The 19,583-nt window shown below is 43.3% G+C and overlaps 1 protein-coding gene across 2 annotated transcripts in view; it reads right to left on the bottom strand.

Annotated features, from left to right (window-relative positions):
• APBA2 (amyloid beta precursor protein binding family A member 2) overlaps window positions 1-19,583 on the bottom strand; it is a 507,206-nt gene that overhangs the window by 123,533 nt on the left and 364,090 nt on the right. For both annotated transcript variants that reach the window (XM_089652450.1, XM_089652449.1), the window contains one exon: window positions 12,695-12,781. In XM_089652450.1, coding sequence (XP_089508576.1) covers window positions 12,695-12,781 — 87 coding nt within the window. The remainder of the gene's footprint in view (window positions 1-12,694; window positions 12,782-19,583) is intronic.

The raw sequence follows: 19,583 nt of genomic DNA, 5'->3' as shown, positions 1-19,583 counted from the left end.
GGAAGGCGCGCAGACAAGGCGCGCTGACCCATAATGCATTCCTCAACTACATGTGATCGCATCAGCCAATCAGCAGCCAGCCAGCCAGCACTGTGTAATGGTCGAGCTATAAATAGCGGCCATTTTGGAATTCTTCATTTGCCTGCAGTTATTGAACAGAGGCAGACCGCTCTGTACTAGGGACAGGGACAGAGTTAGGGCCACAGAAACGATAATTGGGGACAGAGAAAAGTTACTTAGGGACAGAGAACCATTACTCAGGGACACAGACTTGTTAATGAGGGCCACAGAATCGTTATTTAGGGACAAAGAAACGCTAGTTAGGGCCACAGAATTCATAATCAGGGACAGACAGAATTGTTACTCAGTGCCAGAGAATTGTTACTTAGGGCCACAGAAACGTTATTAGGGCCACAGAATTTTTACTCAGGGACAGACAGAATTGTTACTGAGTGCCAGAGAATTGTTACTCAGGGACAGACAGAATTGTTACTGAGTGCCAGAGAATTGTTACTTAGGGCCACAGAAACTTTAATTAGGGCCACAGAATTTTTACTCAGGGACAGACAGAATTGTTACTGAGTGCCAGAGAATTGTTACTCAGGGACAGACAGAATTGTTACTGAGTGCCAGAGAATTGTTACTTAGGGCCACAGAAACTTTACTTAGGGCCACAGAATTGTTACTCAGGGACAGACAGAATTGTTACTGAGTGCCAGAGAATTGTTACTCAGGGACAGACAGAATTGTTACTGAGTGCCAGAGAATTGTTACTTAGGGCCACAGAAACTTTACTTAGGGCCACAGAATTGTTACTCGCACAGACACAGAATTGTTACTCGCACAGACACAGAATTGTTACTGAAGGCCACAGAACTGTTACTTAGGGCCACAGAATTGTTACTCGCACAGACACAGAATTGTTACTCGCACAGACACAGAACTGTTACTGAGGGCCACAGAACTGTTACTTAGGGCCACAGAATTGTTACTCGCACAGACACAGAATTGTTACTCAGGGCCACAGAACTGTTACTTAGGGACAAAGAAATGCTAGTTAGGGCCACAGAATTCATACTCAGGGACAGACAGAATTGTTACGGAGTGCCAGAGAATTGTTACTCTGGGCCACAGAAACTTTACTTAGGGCCACAGAATTTTTACTCAGGGACAGACAGAATTGTTACTGAGTGCCAGAGAATTGTTACTCAGGGACAGACAGAATTGTTACGGAGTGCCAGAGAATTGTTACTCAGGGCCACAGAAACTTTACTTAGGGCCACAGAATTTTTACTCAGGGACAGACAGAATTGTTACTGAGTGCCAGAGAATTGTTACTCAGGGACAGACAGAATTGTTACGGAGTGCCAGAGAATTGTTACTCAGGGCCACAGAAACTTTACTTAGGGCCACAGAATTTTTACTCAGGGACAGACAGAATTGTTACTGAGTGCCAGAGAATTGTTACTCAGGGACAGACAGAATTGTTACTGAGTGCCAGAGAATTGTTACTTAGGGCCACAGAAACTTTACTTAGGGCCACAGAATTGTTACTCGCACAGACACAGAATTGTTACTCGCACAGACACAGAATTGTTACTGAAGGCCACAGAACTGTTACTTAGGGCCACAGAATTGTTACTCGCACAGACACAGAATTGTTACTCGCACAGACACAGAACTGTTACTGAGGGCCACAGAACTGTTACTTAGGGCCACAGAATTGTTACTCGCACAGACACAGAATTGTTACTCAGGGCCACAGAACTGTTACTTAGGGACAAAGAAACGCTAGTTAGGGCCACAGAATTCATACTCAGGGACAGACAGAATTGTTACGGAGTGCCAGAGAATTGTTACTCTGGGCCACAGAAACTTTACTTAGGGCCACAGAATTTTTACTCAGGGACAGACAGAATTGTTACTGAGTGCCAGAGAATTGTTACTCAGGGACAGACAGAATTGTTACGGAGTGCCAGAGAATTGTTACTCAGGGCCACAGAAACTTTACTTAGGGCCACAGAATTTTTACTCAGGGACAGACAGAATTGTTACTGAGTGCCAGAGAATTGTTACTCAGGGACAGACAGAATTGTTACGGAGTGCCAGAGAATTGTTACTCAGGGCCACAGAAACTTTACTTAGGGCCACAGAATTTTTACTCAGGGACAGACAGAATTGTTACTGAGTGCCAGAGAATTGTTACTCAGGGACAGACAGAATTGTTACTGAGTGCCAGAGAATTGTTACTTAGGGCCACAGAAACTTTACTTAGGGCCACAGAATTGTTACTCGCACAGACACAGAATTGTTACTCGCACAGACACAGAACTGTTACTGAGGGCCACAGAAACTTTACTTAGGGCCACAGAATTGTTACTCGCACAGACACAGAATTGTTACTCGCACAGACACAGAACTGTTACTGAGGGCCACAGAACTGTTACTTAGGGCCACAGAATTGTTACTCGCACAGACACAGAATTGTTACTCAGGGCCACAGAACTGTTACTTAGGGACAAAGAAACGCTAGTTAGGGCCACAGAATTCATACTCAGGGACAGACAGAATTGTTACGGAGTGCCAGAGAATTGTTACTCAGGGCCACAGAAACTTTACTTAGGGCCACAGAATTTTTACTCAGGGCCAGACAGAATTGTTACTGAGTGCCAGAGAATTGTTACTCAGGGACAGACAGAATTGTTACGGAGTGCCAGAGAATTGTTACTCAGGGACAGACAGAATTGTTACTGAGTGCCAGAGAATTGTTACTTAGGGCCACAGAAACTTTAATTAGGGCCACAGAATTTTTACTCAGGGACAGACAGAATTGTTACTGAGTGCCAGAGAATTGTTACTCAGGGACAGACAGAATTGTTACGGAGTGCCAGAGAATTGTTACTCAGGGCCACAGAAACTTTACTTAGGGCCACAGAATTTTTACTCAGGGACAGACAGAATTGTTACTGAGTGCCAGAGAATTGTTACTCAGGGACAGACAGAATTGTTACTGAGTGCCAGATAATTGTTACTCAGGGCCCCAGAAACTTTACTTAGGGCCACAGAATTTTTACTCAGGGACAGACAGAATTGTTACTGAGTGCCAGAGAATTGTTACTCGGACAGACAGAATTGTTACTGAGTGCCAGAGAATTGTTACTTAGGGCCACAGAAACTTTACTTAGGGCCACAGAATTGTTACTCGCACAGACACAGAATTGTTACTCGCACAGACACAGAATTGTTACTGAAGGCCACAGAACTGTTACTTAGGGCCACAGAATTGTTACTCGCACAGACACAGAATTGTTACTCGCACAGACACAGAACTGTTACTGAGGGCCACAGAACTGTTACTTAGGGCCACAGAATTGTTACTCGCACAGACACAGAATTGTTACTCAGGGCCACAGAACTGTTACTTAGGGACAAAGAAACGCTAGTTAGGGCCACAGAATTCATACTCAGGGACAGACAGAATTGTTACGGAGTGCCAGAGAATTGTTACTCAGGGCCACAGAAACTTTACTTAGGGCCACAGAATTTTTACTCAGGGACAGACAGAATTGTTACTGAGTGCCAGAGAATTGTTACTCAGGGACAGACAGAATTGTTACGGAGTGCCAGAGAATTGTTACTCAGGGACAGACAGAATTGTTACTGAGTGCCAGAGAATTGTTACTTAGGGCCACAGAAACTTTAATTAGGGCCACAGAATTTTTACTCAGGGACAGACAGAATTGTTACTGAGTGCCAGAGAATTGTTACTCAGGGACAGACAGAATTGTTACGGAGTGCCAGAGAATTGTTACTCAGGGCCACAGAAACTTTACTTAGGGCCACAGAATTTTTACTCAGGGACAGACAGAATTGTTACTGAGTGCCAGAGAATTGTTACTCAGGGACAGACAGAATTGTTACGGAGTGCCAGAGAATTGTTACTCAAGGCCCCAGAAACTTTACTTAGGGCCACAGAATTTTTACTCAGGGACAGACAGAATTGTTACTGAGTGCCAGAGAATTGTTACTCAGGGACAGACAGAATTGTTACTGAGTGCCAGATAATTGTTACTCAGGGCCCCAGAAACTTTACTTAGGGCCACAGAATTTTTACTCAGGGACAGACAGAATTGTTACTGAGTGCCAGAGAATTGTTACTCGGACAGACAGAATTGTTACTGAGTGCCAGAGAATTGTTACTTAGGGCCACAGAAACTTTACTTAGGGCCACAGAATTGTTACTCGCACAGACACAGAATTGTTACTCGCACAGACACAGAATTGTTACTGAAGGCCACAGAACTGTTACTTAGGGCCACAGAATTGTTACTCGCACAGACACAGAATTGTTACTCGCACAGACACAGAACTGTTACTGAGGGCCACAGAACTGTTACTTAGGGCCACAGAATTGTTACTCGCACAGACACAGAATTGTTACTCAGGGCCACAGAACTGTTACTTAGGGACAAAGAAACGCTAGTTAGGGCCACAGAATTCATACTCAGGGACAGACAGAATTGTTACGGAGTGCCAGAGAATTGTTACTCAGGGCCACAGAAACTTTACTTAGGGCCACAGAATTTTTACTCAGGGACAGACAGAATTGTTACTGAGTGCCAGAGAATTGTTACTCAGGGACAGACAGAATTGTTCCGGAGTGCCAGAGAATTGTTACTCAGGGACAGACAGAATTGTTACTGAGTGCCAGAGAATTGTTACTTAGGGCCACAGAAACTTTAATTAGGGCCACAGAATTTTTACTCAGGGACAGACAGAATTGTTACTGAGTGCCAGAGAATTGTTACTCAGGGACAGACAGAATTGTTACGGAGTGCCAGAGAATTGTTACTCACGGCCACAGGAACTTTACTTAGGGCCACAGAATTTTTACTCAGGGACAGACAGAATTGTTACTGAGTGCCAGAGAATTGTTACTCAGGGACAGACAGAATTGTTACTGAGTGCCAGATAATTGTTACTTAGGGCCACAGAAATGTTATTAGGGCCACAGAATTGTTACTCAGGGACAGACAGAATTGTTACTGAGTGCCAGAGAATTGTTACTTAGGGCCACAGAAACTTTAGTTAGGGCCACAGAATTGTTACTCAGGGACAGACACAGAATTGTTACTGAGGGCCACAGAACTGTTACTTAGGGCCACAGAATTGTTACTCGCACAGACACAGAATTGTTACTGAGGACCACAGAACTGTTACTTAGGGCCACAGAATTGTTACTCGCACAGACACAGAATTGTTACTCGCACAGACACAGAATTGTTACTCGCACAGACACAGAATTGTTACTGAGGGCCACAGAACTGTTACTTGGGGCCACAGAAACGTTAATCAGGGACACAGAATTGTTACTGAGGGCCACAGAACTGTTACTTAGGGCCACAGAATTGTTACTCGCACAGACACAGAATTGTTACACAGGGACACAGAACTGTTACTGAGGGCCACAGAACCGTTACTTAGGGCCACAGAATTGTTACTCGCACAGATAGAATTGTTACTCGCACAGACACAGAATTGTTACTCGCACAGACACAGAATTGTTACTCAGGGACACAGAACTGTTACTGAGGGCCACAGAACTGTTACTTAGGGCCACAGAATTGTTACTCGCACAGACACAGAATTCTTACTCGCACAGACACAGAATTGTTACTCAGGGAAACAGAACTGTTACTGAGGGCCACAGAACTGTTACTTAGGGCCACAGAATTGTTTCTCGCACAGACACAGAATTGTTACTCGCACAGACACAGAATTGTTACTGAGGGCCACAGAACTGTTACTTGGGGCCACAGAAACGTTAATCAGGGACACAGAATTGTTACTGAGGGCCACAGAACTGTTACTTAGGGCCACAGAATTGTTACTCAGGGACACAGAATTGTTACTCAGGGACACATAATCGTTTAATTAAAGAGTATGTCAGACAACATGCAGAGGAGTGGCAGAGGAGGCAATGTTTTAGGAGCGAGCAGACATGGCAGCAGAGGAAGGGGTCGAGGCAGCACTATTCGCAGCCAGAGGCCAGTGCTCCCGGTGTCATCCAGCGGTCGTGTCTCCACCGACAACCCTGCCGTCATCGATTGGTTGGCTCGGTCGTCTTCCTCTTCCCAAGTCACCTCTGACACCTACAGCCAACGGTCGGTGGGTACGTCAGACACAACCGTTAGTTGGCATGGCCCGGGACCAAGCCCACTGAAATCACGTGTCCTCTACCTGCCCCTGTCCTTTGGTGTTCCCTCACCAAGCGAAGTATCGCATGCTGTGGGCTCAGCCCCACTGTACAGTGAGGAAGAGCTAACAGAGGGCGGTCAGGAACGGGGGGAGACATCCGCCTTTTCAGCAGCTAGGCGAAGAAGTAGTGGCGAGGAGAGTGGCCCGGTAGCCGGTCTAGAGACAGGTCTGTCTCCTGACCCAGACGCAGCCGAGGGGGCTAGTAGTGAGGCGGAGACCCTACTTGATGATGAGGAGGTTGATCGCACTTGGCAGCCTCGTCGTCATCAGGCAATTTCTTCCGCATCATCAGGAGAAGAGGGTGGCAGCTTGGCAGTGAGCGAAACAGTCGGTGGGTTGCCCAGGAGACAGCAGCAGGGTCGCAGCAGTGTCAGTGGAAGCAGTGTCAGTGGAGCCAAATGGCCACGGAGTAGAGCACCAGCTCCACTGCAGCCTACCACCACGGCCAGTAGTGGTGCCGGTGTGCACGGAGGAAGCAGCAGTCAGCCAGTGAGGAGTATCGGGGGCAAAGTTTCCTACTCGGCGGTGTGGCAATTTTTCGTCAAGCCGCCCGAGGAAGTAAACGTAGCCGTATGTCGACTATGTGGCCAGAAAGTCAAGCGTGGCCAGGGGGCCCATGTTGGGACTATTTGGGCCATGTTGGGACAATGGGAGACCTCCCATTGCTGCTGTCTCCATCGCCACACTCTGCCATGTGCCACTTTCAGGTCTCCTCACACACTGCTGGTGTGTTGAATTTTTTGACATAGGGTGCTGGCAGATTACGGGCCTCCCATAGCTGCTGCCAGGCCCCTAATCTGCCATAGGCCCCTATATACCGCCTCCTCATGCTGCTGCCAGGTCCAGAGTCTGTCATGGGTCCCTGTACGGCCTCCCATTGCTGCTGTCTCCATCGCCACACTCTGCCATGTGCCACTTTCAGGTCTCCTCACACTGCTGGTGTGTAGAATTTTTTGACATAGGGTGCTGGCAGATTACGGGCCTCCTATAGCTGCTGCCAGGCCCCTAATCTGCCATAGGCCCCTATATACCGCCTCCTCATGCTGCTGCCAGGTCCACAGTGTCTCATGCCATGTGCCACTTTCAGGTCTCCTCACACTGCTGGTGTGTTGAATTTTTTGACATAGGGTGCTGGCAGATTATGGGCCTCCTATAGCTGCTGCCAGGCCCCTAATCTGCCATAGGCCCCTATATACCGCCTCCTCATGCTGCTGCCAGGTCCAGAGTCTCTCATGGTTCCCTGTACGGCCTCCCATTGCTGCTGTCTCCATCGCCACACTCTGCCATGTGCCACTTTCAGGTCTCCTCACACACTGCTGGTGTGTTGAATTTTTTGACATAGGGTGCTGGCAGATTACGGGCCTCCCATAGCTGCTGCCAGGCCCCTAATCTGCCATGGGCCCCTATATACCGCCTCCTCATGCTGCTGCCAGGTCCAGAGTCTCTCATGGGTCCCTGTACGGCCTCCCATTGCTGCTGCCTCCATCGCCACACTCTGCCATGTGCCACTTTCAGGTCTCCTCACACACTGCTGGTGTGTTGAATTTTTTGACATAGGGTGCTGGCAGATTACGGGCCTCCTATAGCTGCTGCCAGGCCCCTAATCTGCCATAGGCCCCTATATACCGCCTCCTCATGCTGCTGCCAAGTCCAGAGTCTGTCATGGGTCCCTGTACGGCCTCCCATTGCTGCTGTCTCCATCGCCACACTCTGCCATGTGCCACTTTCAGGTCTCCTCACACTGCTGGTGTGTTGAATTTTTTGACATAGGGTGCTGGCAGATTACGGGCCTCCCAAAGCTGCTGCCAGGCCCCTAATCTGCCATGGGCCCCTATACCACCTCCTCATGCTGCTGCCAAGTCCAGAGTCTCTCATGGGTCCCTGTACGGCCTCCCATTGCTGCTGTCTCCATCGCCACACTCTGCCATGTGCCACTTTCAGGTCTCCTCACACACTGCTGGTGTGTTCAATTTTTTGACATAGGGTGCTGGCAGATTACGGGCCTCCCATAGCTGCTGCCAGGCCCCTAATCTGCCATGGGCCCCTATACCGCCTCCTCATGCTGCTGCCAGGTCCAGAGTCTCTCATGGGTCCCTGTAAAGCCTCCCATTGCTGCTGTCTCCATCGCCACACTCTGCCATGTGCCACTTTCAGGTCTCCTCACACTGCTGGTGGGTTCCATTTTTTGTCATAGGGTGCTGGCAGATTACGGGCCTCCCATAGCTGCTGCCAGGCCCCTAATCTGCCATGGGCCCCCGTACCGACTCCTCATGCTGCTGCCAGGCCCGTAATCTGTCATGGGCCCCTGTTGTCGCTTGTTGGCATATTCCGCTCGTTCAGATGCTCCTTCTCCTGCTACTCCTCTTCACGGATTCCGTCAGCAGTCTTTCTTGGAATCCGTTTCCAAGAGACAACAGTTTGCGAGCACGCACCCGACGGTGCAGAAGCTGAACGTCCTCCTGTCCAAGTTGCTGCTGCCAGGCTCGTAATCTGTCATGCGCCCCTGTACCACCTCCTCATGCTGCTGCCAGGTCCAGAGTGTGTCATGGGTCCCTGTACGGCCTCCCATTGCTGCTGCCAGGCCCGTAATCTGCCATGGGCCCCCGTACCAACTCCTCATGCTGCTGCCAGGCCCGTAATCTGTCATGGGCCCCTGTACTGCCTCCTCATGCTGCTGCCAGGTCCAGAGTGTGTCATGGGTCCCTGTACGGCCTCCCATTGCTGCTGTCTCTATCGCCACACTCTGCCATGTGCCACTTTCAGGTCTCCTCACACTGCTGGTGGTTTCCATTTTTGTCATAGGGTGCTGTATGGCCTCCCATTGCTGCTGCCTCCACCGCCACACTGTGGCTCCACACTCTGGTTTTGGCCCCGTGACTGCCCAAATGAGTGAAGTGTGCGGTGATTCTAAGATCGACGGCACTCATCTGCATGTCATACTGACTGACAGTATTATTTCTCTTCCCCAGCAGACTCCAAGGGCATTTAAATTAAAGGTACAGTGTTCTGCACTAATATTAAGTCTCTCTGAAGCCTAGAAACACCCTTTTTTAAGTTAAATTCACAGCGAATATATTCGACTCGAATCAAAATTTTTCCACGAATTCGCCGAATCAGTCGAATCGAATTTTTGAATACTTCGCTCATCTCTACTCATTGCACTTACTCAAGAGGTGTCCCAGCCGACACCAGCATCAACAGCATAACAGCAATCACATAAACGAGCCTGGCTACTCAGCACATGCGCAGTAGCTGGCAGCCAAAAACGTAATGACGTCACATCAATCAAGCTCCGCCCTACGCGTTTCGTCATCGACCGTGAGGACGTCGATGACGAAACGCGTAGGGCGGAGCTTGATTGATGTGACGTCATTACGTTTTTGGCTGGCAGCTACTGCGCATGTGCTGAGTAGCCAGGCTCGTTTATGTGATTGCTGTTATGCTGTTGATGCTGGTGTCGGCTGGGACACCTCTTGAGTAAGTGCAATGAGTACCTAATAAAGGAATTGGTTTTTATAATATTGCACCATGAAGTCTTTCTGTTTCTCTCGAGTGCTTGGCATTTCCCCCCATGGATACGTTTGAAGGTGGTCCTTTATCTATTGGAGAAGTGGATTTTCGATTAACTACAAAGTTTTTCATCCTGTTATTTCGATCGATGAGGATCAGTGTGTTGCAGAGTTTCCGTTTCTGAAGATATATTTATGGATGATCTGCCATTATATTATCAAGGTTTTTTGGTGAAATTTTTCATATTTAGACACTTTTTTTGCACAAAAGTTTTTTGCACTTAAAAATAGTACCCTAAACCTAATTTCTTATATTTGCTAACTGATAACTCTGAACTATGTAACAGGCACATCCCTGGATCTAACCCGATGTTCATTTCAATAATGGTCTCTATTAAATATACTATTGTTTTCCAGAATATTTGAATTTTTGGACATTCCCACCAGATATGATACACTGTCCCCACTTCCCTACATTCTCGCCAACACCACTGTGATTTCTCCCCACTTATCTTACATTCTACACTCGGAACAATGTGCCATCTTATCAAACATTTATAATTTGTTTCTACGTCCCTCAAACTTACATTTTCGTGAACTAATCTATTTATTTTTTTTCTGTTTTTCTTCATCTAAAATCACCCCCATTGATAACGCCACTCGTCTAACCTAGTGAAAATATTTCCCTTTTCCTTTTCCAACTCTTTAAAGGTCTTCAATTTCCCTTCCCCCATTATATCTCTAAGTTGGACATCTTCCTTTATAAACCATCTACCCATTATCTCTTCTCTACCTGGGGGAAAAAATTCTGTATTTCTTAGTGGCATTAATATAGAGTTAAATTCACATTTCATATATTTGTGTATTTTATCCCATTCCCTTAACACATTTACAGTGTACAAACTTGAATCCTCCTTCAATCCTCTATATTGTGCCGGTACCCATATAATTCTATTCAAATTAGTTCCACTAAGTGCATTTTCAATTTTTACCCAACTTTTCCCCTCTAAATTGAACGTCCAGTCAAACATTCTCCCTAATATTACTGCTTTGTAGTATCTCTTAATATCTGGGACTCCCAGACCGCCCTTCCCTTTATCTCTACTTAATATTTCATGGGACACCCTTGGTTTTTTATTCTTCCAAATATATCTTGTTATCATTCTTTTTATTACTTTAAAAAAGGCTTCCAGGAGTTTAATTTGGATCATTTGGAATCTATATAAAATTTTCGGTACAATTATCATTTTTACCAGGTTTATACGTCCTAACCATGATGGAAATCCTCTAAGGTTTTTAATTCCCCCTTCACTTCATTTAATAATGAAATATAGTTTAGTTTATACAGGTTCTTATACGCCACACTAAGCCTTACTCCCAAATATTTTATATTTCTTTCTTTCCAAATGAAGGGAAATTCTTTTTGTATTTTCTCTTTTTCGCTTTTTGGGATATTTATATTTAAGATCTCAGTTTTTGTTGGGTTGATTTTTAAGTTTGATAGTTCCCCATATTCCTTCAGCAATTTCATTAAGTTTGGGAGTGTTATCCTCGGATTCCCCACGTAAAACAGCAAATCATCTGCAAAGGCCGCCACTTTATCCTCTACGTCTCCTATCTGAATTTCCTTTATATCCCCATTCTTCCTTATTGTTGACAGAAGAGGCTCTAGTGACATAACATATAATAAGGGAGACAGAGGGCAAACCTGCCTTGTTCCATTTGACATCCCGATGGGCTCTGTTTTTTCCCCATTTACTATTACCACTGCGGAGGGCTTACTATACAGCTTTCCAATCCATTCCCTCATTCTGACTCCAATTCCCAGGGCTTCTAAGGTATCCATCATGAAGCCCCAGTCTACTCTATCAAAGGCCTTTTCGGCATCAATTGAAAGAACCACCGCCGGTATCTCCCCTTTTCTACTTTTCTGTATCAGCATCAGGGATCTCAACACATTGTCCTTGCCCTCCCTTCCCGGGACAAAGCCCACGAAACTCAGTATCTTATGAGTCCTAGAAATGTGTGGATGGACTGTGTGGGTGGACTGGTTAATGGAAACTGATCCAGCCATGGCTGCCAAGTAAGTTTAAATTTGTTGTGCATGTCTGTAAGTATCACCGTAAATTTTTTGTTAACTAGTGTACCATGAACTCGCCTTTTCACCTCCTTGAATGAGAAAAATGGCATTTCCACACGTTTGAGATGATCTGTTTCTTAGCCATAAGAAAATACGGGACACTAACACACGTTGCTATCTGATATGGGCTTATCTAGCAAAGCCTTCCAGGGATCTTTGTATAAATTCAAATTTAGGATTGTATTGACCATGGCAGACTCTGATCCACAGGTGTTTAACTTTGGGACATGCCCACCATATGTGCTTCATTTCGCCTAGGTCTGAGCATCCCCAAAAGCACTGAGTTGGATATGAAAGAAGGGATTTCAAATTTTGGTCTAATCCTCAGGTTATTGCAGAGTGCTGAGGTCTTGCTCCCAGTGTGCACAATACAGGGTACTCCTGTTTCCTCCCACATTCCACAGACATGTTGGTAGGTTAATTGGATGCTGTCTAATTGGCCCTAGTATGTGCATGTATGAATGTAGGTTAAGGACCTTAGATTGTACACTCCTTGAGGGTTAGGGACTGATGTGAATGTACAATATATATGTAAAAGCGCTGTGTAAATTGACAGTGCTATATAAGTACCTGAAATAAAATAATAATAAAATAACACTGGAAGCATTCAAAAGTGAGGTATGTAGCATGAAAACCAGGCCATGGACACTTTCCTTCTCCCAATGAGTACAATAAAAGCTACTTAGAATGACGTAAATAGGGTATACGTAAATAGTGTAGAATTTTTTACTCATATAAAGGAATTCAGTCAAAATAAAAAACAATGAAAGGCTCACTTGCAACATACCTGTGTATCAGCATTTAAAACCTTGATCCTCTGTGTCGATATGAAAAGATCCACTTCTGTTAACGTCTGTGAGTCTCCCTCCGAATTCTAGAATGGGTCAGGTAAAAAGAGGTTGCTTTAATTCAAAATTCTATGTAAACTAAAATGGGCATTTTCACTGTATTTTGATGAGAAGTGAAATGTGGCACATGCAAAAATGTTTCATGAATTCACGAGGTCAGTTGGGGGCTATCATAAACACAAGTAAACTAAATACAATCTGCAACAACTAAAGTGTAAATAACTTGAAATAAAATCCAAGGGCGGAATAACTATTAATGACTAAAGCAATTTCTGACCTTCACTGTGCATCATTTAATTTGCTATTTTTATGATGATCATCATGATAATGAGATGATCTCATGACACGGCTTCCTATTAGGATTCACCAGATGTCATCAGTAATACTGTGTGAAAGAGTTGTGAAGATGATCATAACATTACACCAGCCTTCCACAACCAGGACTCCGTGGAACCCTATGGTTCCTCCAAAGGTTTCTAAGGGTTCCTTGATAAATGGGCAATTTCTGCTTCTTGGATAAGGAACCACTGACACCAGTGATCTTTTAGATTTCTGTAAGGGTGGAACTCTTCCCAATGACCACAAATATAAGGAGAATTCTTCTGCGATGTACCATGATCTTTAGATATATTAATTATTAGCAGGTGTTCCATGTGCCTAAAACGTTATTTCAAGGGTTTTGCATTGTTGTAAAGGTAGAGAATGGTATAGACCTATGTATCAATGTTTGGGTCTGTTGGACTATGCTGGAAACAGTTCATGAGTAACATTTTCACAATCTTGAATATCTGTGAGAATGGGTTATAAAATCTAAAAGGAGATAATGTGCTGCCTAACAAAAGCAGGAGTTAGCGTTAGGGCATTGTCCCTCATTTGAAAAACATGTTAAATGCTGGTAATCTAATTCTCATTTAATGGTGCAGTGCAGATGACAATTATGAAGCTCTGTTTTAGCAGCTTTGCATTTCTTTGAATGCAGCATGCCTTTCTGAGATGCATTTTCATTGCAGGTGAAACAGGTCAAACATAACATTTTGCTGTGTTTCACATTCAAACACATGCATTTGTGTAGGGCAGAGTTTGAATGCAAAAGGCAGCTTTTGATGACATTTTTCTATAAAAGCCTTGTACAACCAGCAATAGAAAATGTTGGGATATAGTTTTGGGTATAATTTGATTGCCGTGTGGGAGACCGGTACTTTTCAGTGTTTAGATGATAAAAAACCATAGAAATTCAGGAGAACCACATGCTGATCTTGTGGGTGGAAGCTGCAAGTCTGCCTGCTTGACTGAAAATACAGAGGCTAGTGGGAAGCCAGAATTAAAATGAATGGAAGGAGAAAAAGTGCTCCCAAAGAAAAACATGACAAACGAATGCAGAAAGTTCACAATGTCAAATCCAGTTTTGTGAAAAACAATAATACAGTCTGCTGATATGATTGTAAATTATTTTCAGATCTTGATATAAACTAAATAAATACCTAAAAAATACAGCTTTGGGGGGAAAAAGTAAAAAACAGTTTTGTAGTACAGCATATTGTTATCAAGTGAAGAGATCTGCTCTGGCACATTTTCCCTAATTATCATATTCTCAGAAGATAAATGCCATGAGGCATAAAAACAAAGACTCATGGGACATTTTTGGAACTGTTTGCTCGTAAATTACATCTCATCAGTCAAGGCACTTATCATTATGTAGTGTGAATGAATGAGTCCAAATATAGATGGAAGACGAAGAGAGATAGCAGCATATTGGGCATGGTAGGGACTGGTATGATTGTGGGTCATGAAGGGAGCTATTTTATGTTACATTTTTGATGCTGAAAACTCATACAGTAGAACATTATGATTACAGAATCCATTTCTACATCTGCTCTGATATAAATGGTATCACTAAGTACAAAAACACAGCACTGACTGTAAAATGGCACGTTACCATAGTATTCATTTTGACAAAGAAATCTGCAGCTTTCTGGCAGGATAAGAAAAGAAAAAAAACTTAAGATACAAATCCTGTCGTCCTACCATTTTTTATTTTGGGACTAGGATGAACAATTGGAAATCATTTTAATAATTTAGTATGAAGTAAAAATCTAGGATGTGCATTTATAGTTGTTAACTTACTAAGGATATATGGAGTGTTAACTAAGCAAAATGAGTATTCCTTTAAATTATATTATAGTTATTATTCTATAATAAGTATAATATTATTATTATTATTATATTAATATTGTATTAATTTCACTTAGAATTATTTTAATTATATACATCAATTTTTACTTTTCCTAGCACATGATTGGATGTTCAATGTGGGCAAGGTTCTAGTTAGCATAAAGTAAAAATCTAGGATGTGCATTTTTTGTGGTTAACTTACTAAGCATGTGTTCACAAAGCAAAATGAGTATTCCTTTAAATTAAATTATATTATTATTAATATTATATAATTATATTATCATTATATTATATTATATATATCAAACAAGATATCTTCGAATAGATGTCTCCAACTCCCACAGGGCCACTGCAAGGACCTCAATAGGGCACCACCCGGAGGAAAGGCCAATCATTAAGGTTGATCGTGATGAGACGTTAGCGCTGTAGCACAATAAATCCACAAAAGGTGTGGCATAAAGCTGACATCTGATCGCAGTGGTATGTCAATCACCACAGAAGATCTGCCCTGCAAGGAACCCTAATGATTGGCCTTTCCTCCAGGTGGTGCCCTATTGGGATCCTTGCAGTGGCCCGGTGGAAGTTGGAGACGCCTATTCGAAGATCTCATGTTTAATCTATGTCTTATTGCTATTTTGTTGTGGATGTCCATATTGAAACAAGTTATACAGATACACCTAACAATTTTCACTACACCAGTAATAGTTCCCCTGAAGAAGTAATTCCATTCCGAAACATGTTGGGAATTATTGGAAGATTATATCACTGCCAATCAAGACATGTATCTATATTGCTGTATTTCTAATGCATTTGGGATATGTTGGCCTACTCATATGGTGTATTATACTTATGTTTTATCTTGTCCTATTGGCCATTTGATTATTTTTTGATGCTAATAATAAAGATTAACTATCTGTCTTTTAAATACATCTCATGTTTTCATATTTTCTGCCTTTAAAGTCCCCCAGCGGGGTTTTCTTCACCTTTTAGTCGCTTTTCTGCACTGGATCTGGATAGAGTGTCTTCTAGTCATTACCTGTTACTACCACTAGAGACTGAGCCCTTAGGAACTACCTACACAGCTACTTTAAAGCTCTATTACTACCTGCAGGCCTTGTTAGCTATTCTCAAGCACACCAATAGTTATTGGGCCCCAACATTAGCTGGTTGAAGAGTCAGGACTATAGACTGCCCTCAATAAAGACCTTTTCTCCCTTTGAGTAGTTAAAGAGGTACTTCTTAGGAAACGTTACACCATACTCTAGCCAGTCCCATAGAGTACACTCTAATACAGTGCAGTATTACAATTCATATTACAGTTACTGTATATTTGAATTTATTGCTGATTTGCTGATTCATGTGGTAATTCCAGTTGGTGGTATAGAACTTTATTCTTAGTTACTGTACTTTCATATAGCTATTACTATGTCTAGTAGAGTGTGTCCAAATTTACCAGCTGTGCTCATCTATTTTCAAATCAACATTTATTCTAACCCATATCAATAGACTTACAATAGAGTACATCTACCACTAAATGGGTACATGTCTATTTTCTGGTAGTAACCCACAGCCAGGTTAAAGGTATTTATACAGTTGTGTTCAAAATAATAGCAGTCAGACATCACTAACCTGATCAATCACTGTTTTTGGTAGAAATGATATTTCTACATGGCAAATAATTTACTAGCAGGTGTAGTAGAGTAATAGAAATCTAACAGACCCAACAGTCATGACATGCATGCTGCTGATTCTGTGTAATTGAATCACCAATTGAAAGGGGCATGTTCAAAATAATAGCAGTGTGGAGTTCTATTAGTGAGGTCATTCATTCTTTGAAAAACAGGTGGCAATTATTGCCCTTATTTAAGGAAGGAAGGCAGCAAATGTTGTACATGCTGGTTACCGTGCATTTCTCTCTGAAATTCTGAGGAAAATGGGTCGTTCCAGACATTGTTCAGAAGAACAGCGTACCTTGATTAAAAAGTTGATTGGAGAGGGGAAAACATATAAAGAAGTGCAGAAAATGATAAGCTGCTCAGCTAAAATGATCGCAACTGCTTTAAAATGGCAACCAAAACCTGAAAGATGTAGATGAAAGCGAAAAACTACCATTCGAATGGATAGAAGAATAGCCAAAATGGCAAGGACTCAGCTAACAATCAGCTCCAGGAAGATCAAAGAAGGTCTAAAGTTACCTGTGAGTACTGTTACAATTAGAAGACACCTATGTGAAGCCAAGCTATCTGCAAGAAGCCCCCGCAAAGTCTCACTGTTGAAAAAAAGACATGTGCTGAAGAGGTTACAATTTGCCATAGAGCACATTGACTGGCCTAAAGAGAAATGGCGCAACATTTTGTGGACTGATGAAAGTAAGATTGTTCTTTTTGGGTCTAGTGGCCGGAGACAGTTTGTCAGACGACCCCCAAACACTGAATTTAAGCCACAGTGCACTGTGAAGACAGTGAAGCATGGTTGCGCAAGCATCATGATATGGGGATGTTTCTCATACTACGGTGTTGGGCCTATTTATTGCATACCAGGGATCATGGTTCAGTTTGAATACATCAGAATACTTGAAGAGGTCATGCTGCCTTATGCTGAAGAGGAAATGCCCTTGAAATGGGTGTTCCAACAAGACAACGACCCCAAACACACCAGTAAACGTGCAACATCTTGGTTCCAGACCAACAAGATTGACGTTATGGAGTGGCCAGCCCAATCCCCGGATCTTAATCCAATAGAAAACTTGTGGGGTGACATCAAAAATGCAGTTTCTGAGGCAAAACCAAGAAATAGAGAAGAGCTGTGGAATGTAGTCCAATCATCCTGGGCTGGAATACCTGTTCACAGGTGCCAGAAGTTGGTGACTCCATGCAACACAGATGTACAGCAGTTCTCAGAAACAGTGCTTATACAACTAAATATTAATTAACTGATTCAAAGGAAAGCAAAATCTTCAAACATTTTTCACTTTATATAGTGAATGTTTGAGTTTGTAAAGAAGAATACAAACACTGTTATTTTTTTTGAACAGTCTAATATTCACTTTTCTTCAATTTTTTTAGAGGAACAACACAAATTTGATATATTTTTCTTCATGTTTTGATGTGGAATAGAATGTGTAGTGTTCCCAATGCATTTGTGTGTATGGTAATAAAAGCTATTAGAAGGATTTTGAGCTTTATTCACTTTTTTCAACACACTGCTATTTTCAACACAACTGTACTTGTGGCTTTATACATGCTTGTAGTGACTTATATTAATCCTGGTGGGTCAGAGGGGCTGAGATTGTTCTTGGAGTCAAAGTGCAGAACAGAGAACCTAAAATCAACAAGCAGCTCCATCTGGGGGTAACACTACATATACCTATATATAAATATAAACATTATAATTTTACTTGGAACAGAAAGTGCAGCTGATACAGAGACATGGTCCCAGAGAGACAGCAGTGGAATAGATAGCAGTGCCCTCTGGCTCCTCTCATTAATGAAACATCTTATGCAGTTTTAACTCTATGCAGAGTGGATAGTCAGTAAATCCGTGGAACTGACACTGCAAACAGAACAAAAATATACCTTATAAACTAAGAATAGTTTATGTAGGTCTGAGTTTTTGTTTTTCTCATATTTATAACCTATGACAAATTAGCCCATGTAGATGTATAGAGCTTAGTGCACAATTCACAAATGCTATAGAAGGAAAACAAAAATGCTACTAGCAGAGTACAAGTAATCATATTTAATTTCTGAGCCCACACAATGTCACCACTTCCAGTACCTGCCCTTGTATACATCCCGCTCCCACCTTACCGCCCTCACCCTCCTCCTACTCCTAACCTCTGAGGATATTGCCCCAAACCCTGGCCCCCCACCAACTCTCACCCCCAGAATTGGCAGTCTACCTTTTCTGACAGCACTCATAACCCTCACTTTCTTATCTCAATTACCCTGCTTTCACGAATCAGTTAGTCCCTCCCTTATGCGTGCTCCCTTGAAATGCCCGCTCAGTCTCTAACAAACTTACCTCTGTCAATTACTTTTTTCTCTCCAACTCTCTCAATCTACTTGCTTACCGAAACTTGGCTCCAGGAATCTGTCACTGCCTCTCCAGCTGCCTTCTCCCATGGTGGCCTCCTCTGGACTCACTCATGCTGACTCAGTGGACAAAAAGGAAGCGGAGTTGGACTTCTCCTCTCCCCACAAAGCACCTTCCAGGTTCTTCCAACACCTCGGTCTCTTTCTCTCTGTTCTTTTGAAGTGCACTGCATTCATATTTTTTCTCCAGTTCTTCTGAGGATTGCAGTAATTTACCAGCCTCCCAGCCCTGTGTCACTCTTTCACAATGATTTCTCCGCATGGCTACCCTACCTTCTCTCCTCTAAAGTACCCGCCATCATCCTTGGTGACTTCAACATTTCAATCAATGTTAACACCTCAACCTCATATTCTCCCACCTCTGCACTCCCTGCAACCTCTCTAACACCCCTTTTCATCTCTCCAATTACAACCTTATCAGTTTCACACTCTCCCTGTCTCCTACCTCCCATGCCTCCAACCAGCAAACATTTACCCACAGGAACCTTTGCCACCTCAACCCTTCCCTTCTTCATCCTGCTACTGACTGCCTTTATGATAAAATTCATTGTGAGGATCCATG

The sequence above is a fragment of the Staurois parvus genome, unplaced genomic scaffold (assembly GCF_062004578.1).
Source record: "Staurois parvus isolate SC_StPar_1 unplaced genomic scaffold, SC_StPar_1.0 ptg000682l, whole genome shotgun sequence".
Classification (NCBI taxonomy): Eukaryota; Metazoa; Chordata; class Amphibia; order Anura; family Ranidae; genus Staurois; species Staurois parvus.
The sequence above is the reverse complement of the archived record's forward strand: the minus strand, read 5'-3'. Positions and strand labels throughout refer to the sequence as shown.